Raw genomic sequence first — 25,505 nt, 5'->3', positions numbered from 1 at the left:
ACTCCTGGTTGTCTGCTTCATTATAAAGTCAACTTGGCAGTGTCCTTGTTTCCAGAACCTTGGCAGCAGGAAGGTCAAGTCCCCTAGTAAGATCTATCTTCCCTTCGTTTCGTGCCTGGAGGGACTGGGGGCTGGTGTGAGAAGCCATTCTGCAAACGGCGGCTCCTTAGGACCTTTGGGAACTTGCCCAGAGCCGGACTACTGTAGCCATTCAGCACGTCACTGCAGTAAATGGGAGAGCCAGTGAAGCCTGGATTCATCCCACTAAACAATAGCAAGTCTTACAGTAAATAGATGGGCTTTCCAGGCGGCTCAGGGGTTAAGAATCCACCTGCAATGCAGGAGACGCAGGTTCAATATCTGCGTCAGGAAGAAACTCTGGAGAATGAAACAACGCACTCCAGTATTCTTGCCTGGCGATGGCGAATCCCTTGGACAGAGGAGCCTGGTGGGCTACAGTCCATGGGGTCGCAAAGAGTCAGAGGTGCCTGAAGCAACTGAGCAGCCACACATGCATACTAAGTAGCTAATTACAGTAGAAAGTGGTACCAATAATTGTCTCCATATATTGGATGCAATGATGTGTCAAGGACTCTGCCAAGTGCTTTACCTGTATTATCACTAATTCCCACAGCAGCCACAGGGGACAGGTAAGGTTATTGCCAGTTCCCATTTGAGAAAGCTGAAGTCTTAAAGGGGCTTCCGTGGTGGCTCAGATGGTAAAGAATCTGCCTGCAATGCCGGAGACCTGCATTTGATCCCTGGGTTGGGAAGATCCCCTGGAGGAGGGAATGGCAATCCATTCCAGTATTCTTGCCTGGGGAACTCCATGGGCACGGGAGCCTGGCGGGCTAGAGATATAGTATTATACACTGTAATGTAATTGACTAGGAGCCAACTTAAGGCTCTTCCCATGAGAAGTCAGATTGACCTGGGCAAAGCCATACTGAGCCATGCTAGAACCCAAGGGACAAGGAAAAATCAATAATTCCTATCCTGCCTACTTTAAAGTTTTGACATATTGTTCATGAAGAATTTTTGTTTGCATGAATTTTGATCCTAAAATATAGTTTTTGACAATATTATTTACTTTGATTAATGAGACCTTTGGTGCCCCTTCAATTTTGTGCTCAGGCTCACCAGCCCCTCACCCTGATCTGAGCCCTGGGGCTGAGGTCTTGGCTCAGGCTCCCAGGTCTTCAAGCCAGATGGTTGTGCTTCATCGCAGATGTTTTGTCCCTAGTTCTGTATGTTGGGGAAGGAGAGCCCACAGGATTCACTGCCTACTTATAATAACTCTCTATACTTGAAAGTAGTAATCAAGCTGTTCATCAGCTGCCTTTTCTCTCCACTAAATTACCCTAACGTGGCTCTTCCTTACAATGTCTCAGCCTCCTTAAAGAACCAAGTTTTCAACTCATTTTCAACCTGGCCACTGGTTTTTGAGCTTTTAGTTGTAAATAATACAAGGACAAAAGAATGTCCAGTGTAATTTTATGTATTTGGACTTGCAATGCATTTCTGATTGTTTTTCCTCCCCTCATTAAAGTACTTGGGGGCCAGCTTGTCTACAGAGCACCAATGGATGCTACTGTAATCTATGAAAGTGAAAGTGTTAGTCTCTCAGTTGTGTCCGATTCTTTGCAACCCCATGGACCGTAGCCTGCTAGGCTCCTCTGGCCATGTATTTTTCTAGGCAAAAATACTGGAGTGGGTTGCCATTCCCTTCTCCAGGGGACCTTCCCACACAGGGATCAAACCCTGGGTCTCCTGCATTGCAGGCAGACTCTTTACCATCTGAGCTACCAGAGTAGCCAACTGTATGTAGTCTGTGGCAAGGCTATTATTACCTGAACCATCCTGCTCCCAATGCTTTTCTGATATCCTGAGACTCTAATAAGCATAAATAGCATAATAGACTATAATAAGCATAATAAAAGGACACGTGACTTCTCAGAGCCTCCCAGCCACAATTAAACTACTGTGCAGGACTCTGGAGCAGGGTGTCTTGGAGTCTCAGCTGTATTGTCTGTACTTTCCAGGTGGAGAGAAGTTAGTCATGGTGTCAAATTCTGCCACCCTTAGAACATCTTGTGGGCCAGTATCCTACATCTCTACCTGATTTGGAGTTCTTTCTTAAGAAACAACTGCCATTTATTGACTGTGCTAGTGTGCATACTAAGTCACTTCAGTTATGTCCAACTCTGTACGACCCTATGAACTGTAGCCCACCAGGCTCCTCCATCCATGGGAAATCTCCATGGAAGAATACTGGAGTGGGTTGCCACGCCCTCCTCCAGGGGATCTTCCCCACCCAAGGATCAAACCTACATCTCCTATGTCTCCTGCGTTGGCAGGCAGTTTCTTTAGCACTAGACCTGGGGACTCCCACATTGCAGGCAGATTCTTCGCCATCAGAGACACCAGGGAAGCCTATTTATTGACTACCAACTAATGTTAGTCTATGATCATGGTCATCTCAGGTGAGAAACTGAGGTTAATAAGAGTTTAATCAACTTGCTCAGGATCATAGGGCTGGTTGGAAGGGGGCTGGGATTTGAAGCTGGCCATCTGGCTTCCAAGTCTGTGCATTTAATCATTATCTTATTCTACCTCTTGGACCCTATGAACTGCAGCAATTGGGGTTAATCCTCGCAAGAGCTCCACATGCCAGATAGTATACCCATCTCTGCTCTTTGGGACCCCATGGACTGTAGCCCACCAGGCTCCTCTGTCCATGGGATTCTCCAGGCAAGAATACTGGAGTGGGTAGCCATTTCCTTCTCCAAAGGATCTTCTTAACCCAGGGATGGAACCCAGGTCTCTTGCATTGCAGGTGGATTCTTTATCATCTGAACCACCAGGGAAGCCCCAAAATAGCTTAGCCAAATTTAACTCTTTTTTTTTTAAACTGAGCAAAATCCAGAAAAAAATGGACGCGGTTCCTCAGTGCACACATCTTCCCCTCCATGGGAATGGCATTCCTGGGCACATCAGACTGTGCGGCACCCATGCAAGTGCAGCTCAGAAACAAGACGGAGATTTCTTTTTTATCAGCCCTTAAGGGAAAAGCTGTGAATTCTTGCCGATGCTGATGGGAGTTTAGGTGAGAAAGATCAAAAGGCTCATTGAGCAAGAGTGGCCCCGAGACTTCTTACACACTGGGCTGGTGAGCTGAAATGTACACTCTGCTGACCCTGGAGGTGCCGGCTTCCTTCCATGAATTAGTAGGTAGTGCAACCTGGTGTGTCGTGTCCAACTCTTTGCGACGCCATGGTCTGTAGCCTGCCAGGCTCCTCCGTCCATGGGATTCTCCAGGCAAGAATACTGGAGTGGGTTGCCATTTCCTCCAGGGGATCTTCCTTACCCAGGGATGGAACCCACATCTCTTGTATCTCTTGGATAGGCAGGCAAATTCTTTACCACTGTGCCACCTGGGAAGCCCAAATGAGTAGGTGGGTGCTGATTTAATCTGGCTCATTTCCATTCAGCCTGGCTGCCTCAGTAAAGACAGAAGTCTAGAAGCTCCTGCCAAGACCCCATTTCTGGAGGAGGCTGGTGGATGCGCTGGGAGCCCAGAGACTCTGGGCCTCTGTGTGCATACTTAGGTCTGCACGTGCCCCTGGTGGACAGCACTCCCCGTCACTCACCAGTCTGTGCTCTCGCTCAGGCTGTCCGGGGTCTAGATTAATGAAATTTACATAGCTTTAATAAATATTAATAACAGTTTTAATCTCAGTACACCTTTCATATGAGACACTCAAATGGCTTTCCAGTTGTCTCAGGCTCCCCGAGAGAGTCAAGTAATCATTTTGCAAAGCTACACCAACTCTTCAGGCCTCCAGGGCTCAGTTAGGCTAGGTCTGTGTGATGGGGAACATGTCTGGGGAGAAAGCCAACAAGTGCTGAGGACAGCAAGGGGCAGATAGACTCATCAGCCCACTTCCATCTTCAAATATCATACTCTTGTCTCTGGTTTCAATTTATTTACCGTCTGTGCTATATTACTTTTATTTGTTGCTGTTGTTTAGTTGCCAAGTCATGTCCAACTCTTTGCAGCCCCATGGACTGTAGCTTCTCTGTCCATGGGATTTCCCAGGCAAGCATACTGGAGTGGGTTGCCATTTCCTCCTCCAGGGCATCTTCCTGACCCAGGGATTGAAACTGAGTCTCTTGCATTGGCAGGTGGATTCTTTACCACTGAATACTATAAGCCCATTTTATAAGCCCAGTATTCATGTTAATACTTTAAGTATTACTACATGTTTACCATGTACCATGCAACGAGCTGTGTAACTTAAATGCATTATTTCATTCAGTCTTCTCAGCTACATTATTAAATAAGCTTGCTTATCATCCCCTATCAATTTGCCTTTTCATACTGTTCATGGGGTTTTCCATTCCCTTCTCCAGTGGACCACATTCTGTCAGGCAACAAAGGTCCATCTAGTCAAGGCTATGGTTTTTCTAGTGGTCATGTATGGATGTGAGAGTTGGACTGTGAAGAAGGCTGAGTGCTGAAGAATTGATGCTTTTGAACTGTGGTGTTGGAGAAGACTCTTAAGAGTCCCTTGGACTGCAAGGAGATCCAACCAGTCCATTCTAAAGGAGATCAGCCCAGGGATTTCTTTGGAGGGAATGATGCTGAAGCTGAAACTCCAGTACTTTGGCCACCTCATGCGAAGAGTTGACTCATTGGAAAAGACTCTGATGCTAGGAGGGATTGGGGGCAGGCGGAGAAGGGGACAAGAGAGGATGAGATGGCTGGATGGCATCACCAACTCGACGGATGTGAGTCTGAGTGAACTCCGGGAGTTGGTGATGGACAGGGAGGCCTGGTGTGCTGCGATTCATGGGGTCGCAAAGAGTCGGACACGACTGAGTGACTGAACTGAAGTGAACTATCATCTCCACCTTCCAAGTGAGAAAACAGAGTCAGAAAAGAGAGAGGTTACTTGTCCCGCCCGGGTCATATAACCAGTAAATCACATGACAGTATCATAGTTCAGACTGAGGTTTGTTTGCTTCTGATCATCTGTGGCTGTCAATGGGATAGCCTTAACCTTTCACCTTCTTGTTAAAGCCAAAATGGTTTGGAACAAACAGTATTCTACAATTGAAAAAAAAAAAAAAACTGCCTCTAGCCTGGATAGGAGGGGAGTGATAATGGATACACGTATATGTATGGCTGGGTCCCTTTGCTATATGCCTGAAACTATCACAACATTTTTAATCAGCTATACTCCAGTATGAAATAAACAGTTAAAAATAAAGCTGCTTCAAGTAGACCCAGCCTTTGGTGGAGGAAGAGAGGAGGGGTGGAAGTAAGAGTGTGTACGTGTGTACGTGTGTGTGTGTGTGTGTGAGAGAGAGAGAGAGATTACTTTAAAGAACCTAGTGAGTCAGAAGCCTATAGAGTGAATTTTAAAATCCCTCTCCATCCATAGGATCAGGCTGAATGAGCTTCACATTCATGAACCATTAGAGATGGAAGGTGTTTCAGAGATTACCTAGTTCACGCTCTTCATCTTACACCTAAGGAAACTGAGAAGAGACATGAAGTACCTCATTTGAGGTTATCATAATCATAAAGATTTGAATGATTCCCTTGGAGACTTGTTTCTTTTTGCTTCTTAACACCACATTTGGAGATATTTACAGACCAAAGACTAACAGAAAACAAGATACTATATGGTGATGGTCTCTTCACGTCTAAATCGTTGCTTACTGGTGTTCTGTGTGTCATGTGTCTTAGCAGATGGAAGTTCTCGAACACGTGTGACAACTACGCACCGATGAAGTCAGCACGATCATTCTCCAGAGTCATCAGATTTTACTGTTTCAAAATCCAAAGTGTTTGTGTGTCCTTTCCAAGAGGACAGCTGTTCATGCTAGTTAAACTAGGTCTCCTGTCCACTGTGGATGGCTTATGTCTCAGAAGGAATTCTCCCATGGTAGGGGTCAGCTGTCCATGTGTTTGCATCATTACCGGACAGTGGGTGCCCAAAGCACTGTTTGCTGGGAGGGACATGTACTTTTGTCATGTCCTCAGTGACTTAGCACACACTCTGGCACCAAGTCTACACTCAACAAATGTTTGTCAAGTGAATGATGCATGGGTGAATGTGAGGACCTGGAAATCTTTAATTGGAAGATAATTGCTTTACAATGTTGTGTCTGTTTCTGACATATGACAACACGAATTAGCCATGAGTATACATATGTCTGTTCCCTCTTAAGCCTCCCTCCCACCCCACTAGGTTGTTGCAGACATCCGGCTGGGCTCCCTGTGTTATACAGCAGCTTCCTGCTAGCTATCATTACACATGGTGGTGTATACATGCCAATCCCAACTTCCCAATTTGTCCCACCCTCTCCTTCCTCTGCTGTGCCCACAAGTCCGTTCTCTACATCTTCATCTCTATTCCTGCCCTGCAAATAGGTTCATCAATTTAAAAGAAGAAAAATGGACCAAGTTCATTAACAGATCCTTCACAATAAAATACATACAGATGGCAAGTTAGCATATGAAAAAAAAAAAAAAGACCTGGAAATCTTTCTCATCGGTAGAACACTATAATGAGAGGCTCATCCTTAACGCCTATGGGATAACAGAGCAGAGACACAGCAGGGCATCCTGGGCTGCGGTGCAGATCTGAACCGTCTATATATAGACTGATAGTAGTAAAACATTCCAATACCTTTTCAGGGTTTGCTGTTGTTTAGTCACTCAGTCGTGTCTGACTCTGCAACCCCGTGGACTGCAGAATGCCAGGTTTCCCTGTCCTTCACCATCTAGACTGCCCTATTCCAATTTTTCAACCAGAAAACAGTCAGTGGGGTCACTAAAGTGTCCCACGCTAATCATCTTTAGGGTGAGGCCTAGTCATATGAGGCACTAAACAGCACCCTAGAAGTTTCTTTTAATTATATTTGGATGAGGGGCTCTTTGGTATATTTTGAAAGTTAAACCTGTGTTTCCCCAAGTACCATAATTTCAGTATGATACCCCTGTGAGAGCTCAAGTCACAGGCAAAATTTTGGAGATTAGTCCATACATTCTTTCTAATTCAACATTTATTGCCTATTGGACTATGTGCCTAAGAGATAAACATGAAAAAGGTGCAGTCTGTTGCCCTCAAGGAAACTGCAGTCTTGGGAGGAGGGGTAAGAAAGAACGCACACGTAGGCATGCAATTATAATAAAGCCAAGATAAGAGAACTCACTCTCAAATCAACCCCCGTTCTGTATCTCACTCGTTGTGTGACACTGAATGAGTTGCTTAACTTTGCAAAACTAGGATCATAGGAATACCATCATGAAAAGTTCTTCGGTGGATTAAATGAGATTATATGTGTTCAAAAATATCGGCTATAATAACAGTGGTTCTTAAACTGCTGTTGTAAATACCTGAGTGGAAATACGTGAGCAGAGGAAGACACCTCACGGAACAGGGTTGGGATGGACGTTGATGAAGACTATCCTCCCGAAGAACACCAGAGATAGGTATGAGACAGTGGGCAGGGTATGTCCAAGTTGGTTCGATTTGGCATACGAAATGTTGGCCCTCCTTTAAGTCTCTGGTGGAGTGAGTCCAGAGGCTTGGAGACATGTCAAAACCACAATTACTAGTATTTAAGGCAAAGCTTACACTTCCAACCAGCTGGACTGGAGACCATGAAAAAGAGCAGAGGGTGAAGCAGAGCAGGAGATGAAGAAGAATTGTCAAGGGCTTTATTTTACTTTGAAGACTTGCAGGTCATTGAAGAAGTTTAATGAGAGGAGTGACATAGTGGAATTTTGGGAGGGTTACTCTGACGATTGTAAAGACTAGAATGGCTCAGAGGAGACTGGACCAGAGGCACGGAGCCTGTCAGAAGGCTGTCTGAGTGATGCAGGTGAGAAATGAGAACTTACACTAGGGCAGTAGCCATAGGAGCCACTAAAAACAAGAGACTCGAGCAGGTTTTAAAAAGAAAGGAGCAGGACTCAGCAATTAATGAAATGTGAGGAGCAATGGCAGGGAGTGGTCCAGAGAGACACTCAGATTTCTGGCTCAAGAGACTGGATGGATGGAAGAGCGGGAAACATGATGCACTCAGTTTGGGACGTGTTGAGTTTGTAGTTATTTATGGGACTTTCAGGAGAAATGCTCGAAGGCGTTTGGGTGGAAAGGTCTGGCATGCAGAAAAAATGTCAGGTATTAAACTCATGGACAGGATCCAAGGAATTATTTCATGTGTTGAAAATACTTGATTTAAAGCCATCTACTGCATCCACTTTTCTTGTTGTTAAAGATGAGAACATAAAAGATGGAATATATGGATCTTCTAAAAGACCAGATTTCAGTTTTATGAAAATATGTGACCCCCTCTGACGAACAGAATAACTTCTGAGGTCTCTACAATTCTAACTTGTGTTCCAAAACATTGCTGTGGATCTGGAATCACCTTCTGATGGCAGTGAAAGACCCGTGGCCTTGAAAGTTTCTTTGTAGATGAAGATAATGAGTGCATGTGTGTGTGCTAAATAGCTTCAGTCATGCCTGACTCTGTGCGACCCTATGGACTGTAGCCCAACAGGCTCTGCTGTCTGTGGGATCTCCAGGCGAAAATACTGGAATGGGTTGCCATGCCCTCTTCCAGGGGATCTTCCTGACCCACGGATCAAACCCACATATGTTAATGTCTCCTGCATCAGCAGGCGAGTTCTTTCCCACTGGCGCCATCTGGGAAGCCTGTATGTAGAGAATATATATGTTTAAATAAGAGCCCATTATCCATAAAGGCTTATAGCCCCAAACATGCAGTGACAATGCTTATGAAACAGAGGGACCAAATAAAGACACTGTCTACATTTACCTACTCTGATCCCAATTGGCTGCGAACAGCAGAAGAATCTTCCTGCCGTAGTGATCACGGTTTTCCAACACTCCAGGGAACCCATCGATGAGAGCCCTCTTAATGCCAGGATCATCGGCCTTGAAGTTTTTGAACATGTCCAGGTTTAGCTGGCGATACTGGAAGTACTGGGCCAGGAGTCTGAAGGCATCTGCTTGGTGAAACTTCCTGGCTCGGAGAAACCTCAGGATGAAGGCATCATCTGTGCGTAAGAATCCGATGTCAGGCCTGGTGATGATCATGTCTCTGACTTGCTGGATATCCTGGTGTAAAACGTCTGGGTTTTCATTCAGTTCCAGGCGTGCTTTCTCTATAGTCTCTGGGCTGAGTCCAGCCTGTAAATGGGTCATCTTGGCTGAATCCCCTTTCGAAGTGCTTAATTTCTGATGTTTGGGAAGAAAAGAGACTGGTCCCATTCACGTGATGGTCTGCTGAAATCGTGGCCCATTCAACAGTCTTTTTACCACCAAGCTGCCACTGAAACAGACAAGCAGAGGCTCTTCTTTCTGTTCCTGGAAAATGGTTGGACATTCAGATTCTATGTGGTGGTGGCCAGCCAGAAGAGAAGCCAAACCAAGGCCATTGCTTACTGCAAAACAAATACACACAAGAGAGACAAATAGATGATACAAAGAAGGTCTGGGCAAATGACCTGGAACTCAGAAAAGCAGTATATTATGCTGTAGAGCTGATTAGGAGAATAAAGGGTATATATTATTTAAAATAGGGTCTTTGGCATAATTTCATTATTCACACCTTCAGTGTGTAATGGGTTTCCCTGATAGTTCAGTTGGTAAAGAATCTGCCTGCAGTGCAAGAAATCCCGGTTCGATCCCTGGGTCAGGAAGATCTGCTGGAGAAGGGATAGGCTACCCACACCAAGTATTCTTGGGCTTCCCTTATGGCTCAGCTGGTAAAGAGCCCTCCTGCAATGTGGGAGATCTGGGTTTGATGCCTGCGTTGGGAGAAGGGAAAGGGTACCACTCCAGTATTGTGGCCTGGAGAATTCCATGGACTGTATAGTCCATGGGTTGCAAAGAGTCAGACACGACTGAGTGACGTTCGCTTTCACTTTTCACTGTGTAATATGCAAGTCTTTGCAATACGTTTAGGAAGTTTTTAATGATACCGACTAATTAACAGTCTACAGTCAGACTAGGAATAGCTTGCTTTTTTAATGAGTTACCCAGGAAAAGAGAAAAATTCTCCCCTGTTGCAGCCTGTTTTATGGGGCAATTCACAGGCATTCAATCAGAGACATTAGGGCCTCCATTAGCTTCTTTTCTCAGTTTCTTTCACAGAAATACCCCCTTTTTTAAAGGCAGCCATTTGCAGCTTAACAGTGAAAAGGGGCTTTTAAAGTCACCCTATTGTAACCTCATGGTACCTAATTACTCAAACTGAACTAAATGAACTGGAGCAGGGAGAGAAGGACAGGCTTATGGCTGGAAGCTTGACCTTCGATAATCAAATTCAACAGCAGTAAAAGAGAGGCTCATGTGAAGACATTTCCCAGCAGTCTCACTCTTCTGCTGAGGACAAAAGGTCTTGGAACTCTTAATTGTCTTCTTTCCTGGCCCAATATCCATATGGACTTCAAGGTCACTTTTTGGTATAACTTTTCTGTTATCCCAAGATATTACTTTACTTATGATAGTGATTAAGTTCTTTGTTTCATTTTTCCCTTGGTGAAATGTCTTTATTTTTAATTTATTTTTATTGAAGTATAGTTGAATTGCAATGCTGTGTTAATTACTGTTATCCAGCAAAGTGACTCAGTTATTCTTTTTCATATTCTTTTCCATTCTGGTTTATCACAGGATATTGAATATAGTTTCCTGTGCTATACAGTAGGACCTTGTTTTTTTATTTTTCCCATTCTATATATGACAGTTTGCATCTGCTAATCCCAAACTCCCAGTCCAGCCCTCTCCCACCCTCCTCTCCCTTGGCAACCACCAGTCTGCTCTCTATGTCTGACTCTATTTCTATTTCACAGCTAGGTTCGTTTCTGTCATATTTTAGATTTCACACCTAAGTGACATCATATGGTATTTGTCTTTCCCTTTCTGACCTACAATCCTAATCCTAGGCATATAACCAGACACAACTGTAATTCAAAAAGATACATTTTCACAGCAGCACTTTTAACAATAGCCACGACATGGAAACAATCTAAATGCCAATCGACAAATGAATGGGAAAAAGATGTGGTACATACACAAGACTGAGTACTACTCGGTCATAAAAAAGAACCGTAAGCTTCCAGATGTTCAAGCTGGATTTCAAAAAGTCAGAAGAACCAGAGATCAAACTGCCAACATCTGCTGGATCATGGAAAAAGCAAGAGAGTTCCAGAAAAACATCTACTTTTGCTTTATTGACTACACCAAAGCCTATGACTATGTGTATCAAAACGAACTGTGGAAAATTCTTAGAGAGAAGGGATACCAGACTACCTGACCCGCCTGTTGAGAAATCTGTATGCAGGTCAAGAAGCAACAGTTAGAACTGGACATGAAACAGCAAATTGGTTCCAAATCGGGAAAGGAGTACGTCAAGGCTGTATACTGTCACCCTGCTTATTTAACTTATATGCAGAGTACATTTGTGAAATGCTAGGTTGGATGAAGCACAAGCTGGAATCAAGATTGCTGGGAGAAATATCAGTAACTTCAGATACACAGATGACACCACCCTTATGGCAGAAAGTGAAGGGGAACTAAAGAGCCTCTTGATGAAAGTGAAAGAGGAGAATGAAAAAGTTTGCTTAAAACTTAGCATTCAGAAAAATAAGATCATGGCATCCAGTCCCATCACTTCATGGCAAATAGATGGAGAAACAATGGAAACAGTGAAAGACCTTATTTTGGGGGGCTTCAAAATCACTGCAGATGGTGACTGCAGCCATGAAATTAAAAGACACTTGCTCCTTGGAAGAAAAGCTATGACCAACTTAGACAGTATATTAAAAAGCAGAGACATTACTTTGGCAACAAAATCTGTCTAGTCAAAGCTATGGTTTTTCCAGTAGTCATATATGGATGTGAGAGTTGGACTATAAAGAAAGCTGAGCACCAAAGAATTTATGCTTTTGAACTGTGGTGTTGGGGAAGACTCTTGAGAGTCCCTTGGACAGCAAGAAGTTCCAACCAGTCAATCCTAAAGGAAATCAGTCCTGAATATTCATTGGAAGGACTGATGCTGAAGCTGAAACTCCAATACTTTGTCCACCTGATGCAAAGAACTGACTCATCTGAAAAAACCCTGATGCTGGGAACGACTGAAGGTGGGAGAAGAAGGGGATGACAGAGGATGAGGTTGGATGGCATCACCGACACGATGGATATGAGTTTGAGCATGCTCTGGGTGTTGGTGATGGACAGGGAAGCCTGGCGTGCTGCAGTCCATGGGGTCGCAAAGAGTCAGACACAACTGAACAACTGAACTGAACTGATAAGAAAGAATGAAATTAATGCTGTTGGTAGCAACATGGATGCAACTAGAGATTAGCATACTTAATGATTGTTTTAAGCCCTTCAGGTTTTTCTACCTAAATGGTATACAGACAAATGCTCATATTATTTGCATCTTTCTCATTTTAAATATATTCAAGCTCTCTCAGACATCAGTTTGGTCTAACCTAGAAGTACCAAAAATCAGAAGACATATTAGTTTTAAAAAAACTTGGAGGTGTGTATTTTTTCCCCCTAGCTTTCCTAGATCAAACAGTATTTGCAATAAGAGGCAGAACATTTACTTACAACATAATTATTAACACTTTATCATACAAAATAATTTTAAAGATAAAATGATTCTTTCAACTTAATTTAGGACTAGCTGTAATTTCTATAGGGAGATAATCACTTCACACATTTCTGCTTTATATTGCCTTTGTGATAGATGAAAATGGGTTCAGATAATTAGTATTCATTTTCAAGAATGAATGTAGAATAGTAAAAGTTTTATTTATAAAATGTTGGCTTTGCAAAGTAATTTGTAAAATGTAGCATTTGGCTCTGAAAGTGAGAAAATAAGTATAACAAAATCCTTATTCTCACTGATTGCGAAACTGAAGATAGTAAAGGAATATAGTTCTCTATGAACTAGTCCCAGGATTGGAAGAATGTTTAAAATCCATCTAGTTCAATGTCCATCTGATGTTAAAATTCCCTCTTTAACAACCTCACCACACTCTTTCAAAAAGTTCCCTTGTTTCATGTCTCCCTCTTTAAATTCTTCCCTGGACTTCCCTGGTGGCTCAGATGGTAAAGTGTCTGCCTACAATGTGGGAGACCCAGGTTCAGTCCCTGGGTCAGGAAGATCTCCTGGAGAAGGAAATAGCAACCCACTCCAATATTCTTGCCTGGAAAATCCCATGGATGGAGGAGCCTGGTAGGCTACAGTCCGTGGGGTCACAAAGAGTTGGACACAACTGAGCAACTTCACTTCTTCAAATTCACCTCGATACCCACTGTGAACTTCTCTGGTGGCTCAGACGGTACTGAATCCACCTGCAATGCGGGAGACCTGGGTTTGATCCCTGGTTTGGGAAGATCCCCTGGAGGAGGAAATGGCAACCCACTCCAGTATTCTTTCCTGGAAAATCCCCATGGACAGAGATCCTAGCTGGCTACAATCCATGGAGTTGCACAGAGCTGGACATGACTGAGTGACTAAGCACACAGCATACCCACCGCAATCTACCTTGACTCTCACCAAGCAGTGGCTGAGATGATCATATAGTTTATTATCCAAATTTAGACACCAGGAGGCGCTAATAACAATGATACTGGGACAACAAGCAGAACTGGGGACAGTGCCGAGCAAACCCAGATGATCCCTCTACTAGTGCATGACCTTTCTGTCGCTGCTGCCAGTGGACAAATTTCAGCACCATTTATGTATGCGTGACCCCATTAGCATTTGATGTTGATGACTTCTTAAAACTGTTTTCTCACTCTTTTCTGTAATTCCATGTACCCTATTTTTCTCCCAGCCTCTGTCCATTCCTGCTCCATCTTCGTACGTGCTCACCATTTCTATGTATTATTTTCCAGGGTCCAACCATGATTTAACCACCTACGTGTGGGTGACTTCAGTCCATAGCTCTCTCCTGATGCTCAGGTGTACTTATATATCCAGCTGCTTACTGAACACCGCCACTTAGATGTCCCCTAGGCCCCACACACTCAATATGTTCAAAACTGAATTCATCAGCGTTCCTCATCCTGCTCTTCGACCTCCCCCTCTTACTGACTGACATCATCTGTGTCATTTCCCACGCTGGAAACCTGGGCATCAGCTATTATTCCATCCCCTCCCTTACTGCCCACATTCAGGCAGTCACTTCCATAATGCTTCTCAGATCTTCCCAGTTCTTTCCATCCATTTTCATGCTCTTTGTTTAGACCACATCACCACTCATCTGTTTAGTCCTGCAATATCCCCTTGATGGTATCCTTGCTGCCAACCTTGACTTTCCCTTGTCCATTCTTTGCATTAATATTTAAATCTTCTCATGTGACTCCTTTTTTAAAATTGATTTTTACTGAAGTATAGCTGCTTTACAAAGTTGTGTTACTTTTCTACGGTATAGCAAAGTCAATCAGCTCTATATATTCATATATCCCCCTTTTTTTGGATTTCCTTCTCATTTAGGTCACTCCAGAGCACTGAGAAGGCAATGGCACCCCGCTCCAGTACTCTTGCCTGGAAAATCCCATGGACAGAGGAGCCTGGTGGGCTGTAGTCCATGGGGTCGCTAAGAGTCGGACACGACTGAGTGACTTCACTTTGATTTTTCACTTTCATGCATTGGAGAAGGAAATGGCAACCCACTCCAGTGTTCTTGCCTGGAAAAATCCCAGGGATGGGGGAGCCTGGTGGGCTGCTGTTTATGGGGTCGCACAGAGTCGGACACGACTGAAGCAACTTAGCAGCAGCAGCAGCAGAGCACTGAGTAGGGTTCCCTGAGCTATATAGTAGGTTCTCATGAGTTATCTATCTTATACGTAGTATCGATAGTGTACATATGTCAATCTCAACCTCCCAATTCATCCCAGCCCCCCATGTCACTCCTTGATCAACATCAATCAATAGCTTCCACTTGTTCTAGGATGAAATATAAAACCCTGTGACGTGGACCTGGTTTCTGAGACTCTGGTCCCCATCTGTGTCCCCAGATCCACCATCCATCCATGCTGCCACACCAAGACACTCGTGGTCTCTTCTCTCACCCCTGGGCCTTGGAAAAAGATGCTCCCTCTGCCTAGAACAACCACTGACTAACTCCTCTTACCCTTAAGGAGTCACCACCCAGGAACTCTCTCTCATCTTCAGAGGTCAGGTGTAGTCCCCTCACCCTTACCAAAATGACATTTTATCACCAGTTTCCCCTGTCCCTCCTTAGTCTGAACTCCTCACTCAGAATCTCCTTGATTACCTGATCTTACTCATTTGTGTTTCCCCAGCACAGTCTCTGACACACAGAGGGTTTGTGCCATGCTCAGAGACTCTTCATTGTGTTCACTGCCTATCCTCAGTGTCTGGGACAGTGCCTGCACTAAGTAGGTGCCGTATGTGTACATCCATATAGGACAAACGCATAAAGTAGTCACAATGTTGGTTCACTGAGTGAATAAGTGGTTTCCCCTTCTGTTTCAGTACCTCTAGGAATGTTTTCCTTAAAGGTGTTGTAGCTGCCTTCATTTCCCTCCTTATATACAAAGTAATTTGTTCCTAGAAGAAGTTAGCCTAGGCACATTGTGCTTCAGATCTTTGCCTCTTTGAAGCATTCTGGGTGAGGTTCAGGGTTCCAATTTTGGCACAATGTGCTCAGAGTACAAGGCATAGCAAAGGTTGGTCCCTGACAGAATATTTAAAGCTGCTGGGAGCAACTTCCTTACCTTACAGTTCAGGGAACTCAACAACGTTTCCAAGATAAATTACAAGGGGTTCAGGGGGAGAGTTGAAGCTGCATTTTTCACAGCCCACGTCCATAGTTATGCCTCTGATCTATAATCTCTGAAATAAATTTGCTTCACTGTATATCTTTATTCTGTGCTCAGCATACAGTGAGAGTTGCTGGAGAGAGTGCCCAAGCCAGGGTCACCAGTTTTCATGCTTAGGATGAAACAGACATTTTCCATTAAAGTCAAACCCTTCATTTCAGAAATCTGAATAGACTTCTACTTAAATAATAGCTTCCATCAATAATATTTAAGGCACTAAAAATACTGTGCTATACGAGAATATTCTTCAGATATAGCATTTTTAATTGTGATATTTTTTGTTCACATGCAGGATTTGGTTGTCATTCAATGTTTCTGAATTGGTCAAACAGGTATAAAGAACACACTGGACTTGATATCACCTGAAGAAGTCAGAGTGGTTTCTGTCCTGGTGGTATAATAAGAATTGCTTTAATTTGGTATTTATTATCACTATGTTTGTTATGTCCCAGGCACTTGCATACTCTAATTTTTTTACATGGTATATGATCTAATTCCTGTGCTGTCTGCTAAGTCGCTTCTGTCGTGTCCAACTCTTTGCCACCTCATGAACTGTAGCCCATCAGGCTCCTCTGTCCATGCAGTTCTCCAGGCAAGAATACTGGGGTGGGTTGTGTTTCCTCCTCCCGGGGATCGTCCCAACACAAGGATCCATGGAACCCGCGTCTCCTATGTCTCCTGCATTGGCAGGCACGTTCTTTACCGCTAATGCCACCTGGGAATTTACTAGCTCAGTTCTATGAGATGAGTATACTATTGTCCCCATTTTTCAGATGAGGAAATAGGCACACAAGATGGTAAATGACCTTCCTAGAGTTACACAGTTACCAAGAAGCAAAACTGGGTTTAAGCTTGTATTTCTAAAATCCCATGTTCCTTACTATGGTGCTCTTCTATCCTTACATATAGCAGAAAGGTTCTAATATTTACTACTTAAGACCTATGTCACCTTCAGCTAGTTACCGTCCCTCTCAGAACCTTGCTCTCCTTTCCTGAAATCCCTTCCAGCCTTACTTCCCTGGTGGCTCAGACGGTAAAGCATCTGTCTACAATGCGGGAGACCTGGGTTCGATCCCTGGGTCGGGAAGATCTTCTGGAGAAGGAAATGGCAATCCACTCCAGTGCTATTGCCTGGAAAATCCCATGGACAGAGGAGCCTGATAGATTACAGTCCATGGGGTCGCAAAGAGTCGGACACGACTGAGCGACTTCACTTTCACTTCACTTACTCTTCTATAAGCTTAAATGTGCCTAAGGGGTTAATAGACAGTTTTAGGTAGCCTAGCAACCGACTTTACAAATGTGCGGTTACCATCTTGTCCTCATATTTCATTTGCAGATGGACTATTTAAAATCTAGCTATCTGTGACTTTTCAAGCCATCATTGATTTTTGCTTTCTTTATGTATGTTCCTAGGGCTTGACACTGGGAATAACAAGTCAGAAGCCTTGACACTCTGTTTGAAGGACTCATACGTTGGCATGCCTAGTAGACTCCCAAGCATGGCCCGGGTATTGAAATGTGCTTGATAACCCCAAAGGGACACTTTTGGTGGGTTCCTGTGAGCCTCAGAAACTCCTCTTCCACTTCTGGTTGGGTCCTAAATGATTCTTTTGTTTAGAGATTGTTCCAGATACATGAAAAGTAGCTCAGTACAGTCTCTGAGGAGCCCATGGTAGGAGTTTACTTCCATTTCTAATCCATGCTTTTTCTAACAAGCTAGAAATTCAGATAGTGGTATTTTTGTATGAGGAGGAGAAAAGAAGAGTCTCCATATGATGATATTTTAAATCATGGCATCCATAGATTCCAGATTTATACTGCATCTCAAATTTCCATTAGAAAAAAATATATCTGTATATTTCCTCATACAGAATTCGTTTAAGAAAGTGTATTTGCCCATAAACACACTTGTAAACACATACCCTAGTCTTTATGCACCAAGGAATCTAGGTGGAAAATCATTTCAGAAAGTATAATAATTCAAATAAAATCTATTTCAGTTACTTTATAATCTATTATTCTCACTTATTTCATCATCTTTAGAAACATACATTAAACATAGTAGAAACAATCAGAGTAATAATAACCATGTCTTATCTAAAAATATGTACATATGCATAAGTATTATTTCAAAGCATTTTACATCACTGATCTCTTTTCATCATTACAACGATCCCGCAATAGGTGGAATAAAGATAATTCCCTGGGAGACTCTGAGAACCATGTGAAATGATGTAGGTGAAAGTGCTTTGAAAATGAAAAGCTCTGGCTTACATTTACTGTAATATTCTTGTTGATACCACACTGATAGCGTGTCCAAGAAAATAAAAAGATACTGAGCCTAGAACACCTAACACCAGGCATTAAGTCAGACAAGGAGCTAGTGTTAAAACTGAGGGAAAAAACAAACATTTGTTGACTATTTGTTACCTACCTTGGACTTTGATATTATGTGGTCTAATCTCCACACCAATCTTTTAACCTAGATTATTACTCATCAGATAAAAGGGTAAATCTGAGATTTAGATAGAGTAAGTATAGATGGAAAAACAAAGACTCACCCAAGTCTTCCTGACTTGAAGATCATGTTCTGTTCACTGTCCAACCCTGACTCAGAAAAGGTGCTTTTTCTATACCAGCAGGAAATGGCAACCCACTCTAGTGTTCTTGCCTGGAGAATCCCAGGGATGGGGGAGCCTGGTGGGCTGCCGTCTACGGGGTCGCACAGAGTTGGACACGACTGAAGCGACTTCACTTTCACTTTTCACTTTCATGCACTGGAGAAGGAAATGGCAACCCACTCCAGTGTTCTTGCCTGGAGAATCCCAGGGACGGGGGAGCCTGGTGGGCTGCCGTCTACGGGGTCGCACTGAGTCGGACACGACTGAAGTGACTTAGTAGTAGTAGTAGTAGTATGGGTGCTAATGCTCTCAGGTTCATTCGCAAAATAGGCACAGACCTACACCCCATCAATCCTCGGGAAGAACGATTAAGGGATGTGGCCAAGTTGGGAAGAATTTGGGAATTTGACCACAATTAGCCAAATTCGGGAAGAAACAGTATGCTGTTGTCATGACCAGAAAGATGAAATCTATAAATTCTAAATATTATTTGAAATGTGAGAACATCAATAATAATGAACAATACATTAAATATCTATTGCTTCTGTATGTTCTAGGTAATACAAAGAACAATTTTAAGTACACATAGCTTTAAATTAATACAAATATAAAGTTAGAAACTATACCTGTATTTGTTTTGTGAGTTTCTCTTCTAAGAAAAAGATGAAGAATGAACCTCAGTGATAAAACTTTCCATTTGAAAGTCTAATTAACTACCTCAGCCATCAATAAATGTGAAAGATATGTTTTAGAATTTTTAATATGTATTGAATTAGATGAACACTTACGGCTCTTCACCTTTCTAAATTCTCACTTCTACTTTTTTCATGGAATATGCATTTCCCCCTAGGAATGCTAAAAGGAATTTTTACACTGAATGACATAAAAACAGATCTGGCTGATAGATCAAAACCAAAATCAAAAGTCACAGTGAGCAAAAATCTTTTTTGAAGTACAATTCTATTTGAAATCTTTCTTGAAAGATAATATGCTTCCTTACTGCCAGTGGAGCCTATATTTAAATCTCAGAGGTTGGTTGATTACAACATTCGATGGTGCTGACCAAAGGGGTCTTATTTCCAAATGATGAATTTCAGACTGACCGTTAGGTTTCCCTAGTGGCTCAGATGGTAAAGAAACTGCCTGCAATGCAGGAGACCTTGGTTCTATCCCTGAGTTGGGAAGATCCCCTGGAGAAGGGAATGGCAACCCACTCCAGTATTCTTGCTTGGAGAATTCCATGGACAGAAGAGCCTGGCAGACTACAGTTCACACAGTCACAAAGAGATGGACATGACTGAGAGACTAACACACACATTAGTGCTTGTAGGACTTGTCTGCATAAGTAATGGCAAAGGAACACACACCCTGTGAGTAATAAATTGGACACCAGTCCATTGACTCTCTATCAAGCATTCACCAACTTGCAGAAAAGAGCTATCTGTACTGGGGTCAAGCAAGTCATCTGGAAGGATAAAGGGGAGACCTTTAATCATCTGAAAGTATAGTATGGCTAGAATTTAGCCCCTGGCTTACGGTCAACTTTCTATCACCTTTATACCCCAGGGCTTACCCTTGCCACATAAATAATCCTTATATAGACTCTCTTGGCTCCCTTTAAAATAGCAACGAAGCACACAGTCATCTGTCCCATTTGGTCTTGCTCTTAAGAAAGAATAAAAGTCAATGGGAATGAGTTCTATCAGAGTAGAGATGCTGAGAAGTGAAAGTGAAAGTTGCTCAGTCGGGTTTGACTCTGTGTCCTGAACTTTTACCCAAAATAGATGCTGGAGCAGAAGTAGAATAGACTGGGACTCGGATGAAGTGAACATGCTTCACAAAAGATGGTGTCCTGTTCTAGGACAATCTATAAAATTGTTATCCTTTTAGTTTGCCTTGGAGCAAGTAATACAAGGAGTTAAAGGGAAAGACAACATGTAAAGAAGGAATGAGGTTTTTCAGCCTCTTTATTGTGTTAAATAGAAAAGTTTTTCACTGAAGTAGTGGCTGTTTGTGATGTGTGGGCGTGCTCAGTCATGTCCAGCTGTTTGCAACCCCATGGACTCTAGCTCACCAGGTGCCTCTATGCATGAGATTTCCCAGGCAAGAATACTGGAGTGAGTTGCCATTTCCTTCTCCAGGGGATCTTCCCGATCCAGGGATTGAACTCATCTCATGCTTTGCAGGTGGATTCTTTACTGCTGAGCTGCCTGGAGAGCCCACACATAAGACAAGATGCCTTTTAATTACAGAGCCTGGGATTGGCATCCCCAACTGCCACAAATCCCCTCTTATTTCCTCCAGAGCTACAAACAGTGAGCACTATATACACTGTGTACTTGGCACATACACAGGTATGGAACTTTATGTAAGATGTTTGAGCAATAACACAGACTGAATTGACATGATATAATTTTAGGGAGGGGCTTCCCTGGTGGCTCAGATGGTAAAGAATCCACCTGCAATGCAGGAGACCTGGGTTTGATCCCTGAGTTGGGAAGATCCCCTGGAGAAGGGCATGGCAACCCACTCCAGTGTTCTTGCCTGGAGAATCCCCATGGACAGAGGAGCCTGGCGGGCTGTGTTCCATGGGATTGCAAAGAGTCGGACATGACTGAGCGACTAAGGACAGGACACAGCACAATCTTAGGGAGAAGAGATGGAGCAAGTGGTCTGTACAGTATCTACAAAGTGGGGATTTCGCTAAAAGAGTCCAGAAGACAAAAGGGGATCATCTCAAACACATATGGGGAAATTCCTACTGGTTCAGAAGTCAGGAAGAAGAAAAGCTCAGAGAAAACTAGCCTCCCACACAGACATTTTCACATGATAACGGGTCTATAAAGGGGAAGAGACAACATACTAAAGGGCTGTGGAAGTCCGCAGATGGAGTGAAAAATAATAAACTTATTAGCTGAACAAATGAAAGCTGTTTTATGGAGAGGAGAGTGACCAGTTGATTCCCATATCCATGAAGTTTCAAGCCAGAGAAGATAAACTTCCATTCAGCTAAGAAAAACTTGGATTGAAAATTAAGCAGTTTTCTCTAGAGAAATGTAACACTTGGGGCTGACATTACAGGCTACAGTTTTAGAGTCATTCATACTGTGAATCTTCTGAAACTTATTCCTGTAAAACCTGGATAAAATGAATAATAATGAAAAGAATCCAAAATTGGGAGAAAAATGTAATGGGGGAGAAGATCCCTGTTGGCTTGAGGAGTATTTCTGAGCTGACTGCATGTGGCCAGATTTCATATTTTGTAAACACATTCATCTATGTTACCTCGTCTGGGTCATTGTGTAACAGGAAAGCAGAGAATATCCAAGTCAGCATGGATCCATTTACTAAGGATGGCTCTGCTGGAGAAACATGTAAAATCATTAGTAGACTTCTCAAGGCTACAAAGGTGTCCCTTTGTAAAGCCTGCAGAAATGAGCAGACACCACCCATTCTGAAGAGTTCTAGATCCCCCGTTTTGGGAACTGAAGCCCCTTCCAGCTTTATATTCCATGACTCTAATAGGATACACCTCTCTGTGAACATGTCTGCAAAATGTATGGTGCCACTTTGCTGGAAAATATGTTTTCTGTTCACCTTTAAATCCATCATATAAATGAGAAAGTTCTGTTATTGAAAATATGAAAAAAAGCAAAGTAGCACTTACTAGAAAAGAAGGGAGAAGCCAGGATAGTGGTACTCCATAAAAATTAATAAACTCAGTATAATATTTAGTCAAAGAAAGGCATCACTTCTGAGACAGATGCCTGTAAATCTCACTGAAGCAGCATCGTTTTGCAATTTCCCCAGCCTCAGGAAATTGTATTAGGTACAGGAAGAAGTAGCATTGAAGACAGTCGATTCCTGGCCCGAGTTTCTGGTTCAAAGCAGCTAGAACTGGCAATATGTACACTTTTTAAAATTGCCTGAGTGGAACCGTTCTTTGCAGAAAGATAAGGGAAGGAAAGGAGTTTTAAGAATCTAGTTCCTTGGGGCCTTGAGGGGTCCAGTTTACTGTGGATATTACCAATCTAAGGACAATAATGGATGACGAGATTTTCTTCTTCCCTAAAATCCATTTCACCAGATATTTTTGCTAGTTTTCTTCATTTGAGTTCAAAAAGTAAGTCCATTTTAGACGCAGATAGAATTAATTCACAGCAGTAGACAGCTTTTGACAAAATACTACTATTCCTCATTCAAGAAGAGTATTTGGTATGAATTTTTCCTCAAAACTTCTTCCAGCAGATAGATACTTGTTTCTGAGGATTTTTTGTTTGTTTGTTTGTTTTACAGTGCCTCTGATTTAGACAAGCTGATTTAGACAAGACTTGCTTCTTTTTCTTTTTAAAGAGACAGAATAAATGTATAGGGGCAATTTTTAATCAACATTTACTGTGCTCTGCTTTAAACTTGGTTGTTACATGTGACTGACATTATTCCCATATGCAAATATTATCCATCTCACTTTTAATAAAGATGTTGATATTATGAAAAACAATTTGCTTTAAAAACCCAACACTTTACTGTTCAGTAATAACTAATTAAGTGAGTACCCACTAAAAGATTTTTTATTTATGACAGGATCAGGCACTTATTTTCTGAGATTTGTTGGCTCTTATAAAACAGATAAACCCGGTTAAATCAAAGAGGTGCTAGGTAGGACTTGGGTTTGGACCTTCAAGATATCCGAAGACCCCAACTTCCTTTCAGCTGAGAGAGAAAATCTTAGCACTCTAAAAGCAGAACCTGGTGGAACACAGTTACATAAAATGCCTTTTCAATTTTTTTTCAGTCTACTTATTACCCTTTACTATTATAGGAAAATTGTGTTATCACCTGATTACTGAGAAAGCACATAAAAATCTCGCCTTTCAAATCTGACTCGATCCTTGACTAGGATGAACAAAGCCAGACCATCTGCTCTGAATATCATTACCACTTTGGCCATTTGGGCAAAGGATCTGTCTTCTCTGCTTCAAAAAGAGGTTTAAGATCAGAAATTGAAATTAAATAAGTAGACAGGAAGAGACATTTGGACAAATAACACTTTCCAACAAAAGCCCTATTTGTTAGGTTATCATCATCAACATCATCATTTTAATTTTCATTCTAGCCACAGAGTTAACCTTTGGGGTCTCCATTTTACAAGATATTTTAGTAAAAAAATGAAAAATAAAAAAACTTAATTCTGGAGTTTCTGCCATAAACGCTTAGGAAGAAAACCGGCATGTGGGTGAATGTGAGTCATCAGTCACCCCCACCCTGCTTCCTGGTGGTTCTCCATTGGAAAACCAGAAACTCTGATTGAGTGTATACATCTGTTTCACCAGAATAATACTATACCCCAGGCCATGTTAATTTCCTGAACTAAACAGTCCCTAATCTGCGAAAGGCAGCTGGCTAACTGCTGGTGTCTGGCAAGTACCCCATCTGTCCCCCTGCCTGAGGGCTCTCTCTCCTGTCTTCACTTTCCCTTTCTCTCAAGCAGGCGTCTCTCTTTGTTTTCAGGGCTGTAGTCTACCTGAACTTTGCTTTCCATGCCTGAAAACTTGGGCTCTTTTCCTCTATCCTGCGGACCTCCGGCTTTGTCTAAGTGACAAGACACAGTTGTGTTGACGGTAGTTACGGCGCTGGTGATGGTGGAGATCATGACGGTGATGGTGGAGATGGGGGTGCTGATGGTGTAAGGAGCGCAGGCTGAGCGGGCGCCGGGAGGAAGATGGACCACGGAGGCGGTGAGAGTGGGGTGCGAGAGGGATGGTGTGCGGAGGGATTGCAGGTGGGAGCTGTCCACGCACAGAAGTGCTGAAACGCCGCAGCCATGGCATCGCAGCAGCGGGGAAAGGCGGGGAAGCGCTGCAAATACAGAAAGGAGAAAAGAGGCAACAAATACCTTCACACGGCCGCCCAACCTTGCTTTGGTAATGTGTTTCTGCAGGTGTCCTCGGTGCTGAGCTGAGTGGGTGAGATCCCCTATTCTGGCAGGTTCGGGCTCAGATTTCTCTAGAAAGCTGTGAATGAGAGCCCCGGCTCCAAGGGGCTGTGATTTTTGGTAGGAGGCGTGTGCGCCCGAGACTCTGTCCTTCTATACGGAGCTTGGCTTTCCCCTGGGTCCTAAATGCCTCCGCACCCTTGCTCTCCCCCGAGGTTCCGTCAAGACAATACGGAGAATTATTGCAATTTTATAACATGTGGGACAAAAAGTACTTACCATTAATCACCCCCACCCACTTCCATACACAAAACCTTAAAAACAGAACCTTTTAAACAAATTAATGCAAACGCTGAAAGAGACTCTGTGTGTGTGTATATAAATGTAACATGAAAAAGTACCACAAACCTATGGGGAAAATGATGGATTATTTCATTAACAAATTGTGGTAAGAAATGAACGATTTGGAAAAGATTCAAATTAAAGTCCCATCGTACGAAATTAATTCCACCTAGATTAAAGAGCTGAGTAAGAAAGTAAAATTTTTTTAAAAAGCTGGAAGGACATAAGAAATATATTTACTGATTTCAGGATAAAGAAAGTGTTCTAAGCACCAGAGGAACAGAAGGAATCATAAAGAAAAAAGGGCAATAAGTTTGAGCACATAAGAATATTTTTGAATGTAAAAATATCATAACAAAGTAAATATAAATGACCATTTGGAAAAAATTGCAACAAATGTATGTTTCATCATAAAATAACTCACATATCAAAAGAAATACACTATCAGTCTAAGATAAATGCATTATCTTTCTATTTTTTTCCATCAACCTCTCTTATAAACACAGATATGTAATTTAAAATAGTGTAATTTTGACTGAGGGTTTAAGTCTACTCAATATCTCATATTGCTGAGATAATGATGAGGAAGTGCCACCTTTCTATAAATCTATTTCCAAACATACCTTGTGTCATAAAATATATATACATTTAGGCCCAATGATTCTACTTTATGCACCTTATCCTGGGGAT

At 42.6% G+C, this 25,505-nt stretch overlaps 1 protein-coding gene across 1 annotated transcript in view; it reads right to left on the bottom strand.

Annotated features, from left to right (window-relative positions):
- The window catches only part of CLVS1 (clavesin 1), a 147,065-nt gene extending 137,748 nt beyond the window's left edge, over positions 1 to 9,317 (bottom strand). The window contains exon 1 of the mRNA XM_068983840.1: positions 8,863 to 9,317. Within this exon, the coding sequence (XP_068839941.1) occupies positions 8,863 to 9,317 (455 nt within the window). The remainder of the gene's footprint in view (positions 1 to 8,862) is intronic.
- Between the last annotated feature and the right edge of the window lie 16,188 nt (positions 9,318 to 25,505).

This window comes from Capricornis sumatraensis, chromosome 11, assembly GCF_032405125.1.
Source record: "Capricornis sumatraensis isolate serow.1 chromosome 11, serow.2, whole genome shotgun sequence".
In the NCBI taxonomy this organism is placed as follows: Eukaryota; Metazoa; Chordata; class Mammalia; order Artiodactyla; family Bovidae; genus Capricornis; species Capricornis sumatraensis.
Note: the sequence above shows the minus strand (reverse complement) of the source record. Positions and strands in the feature narration are given on the sequence as shown.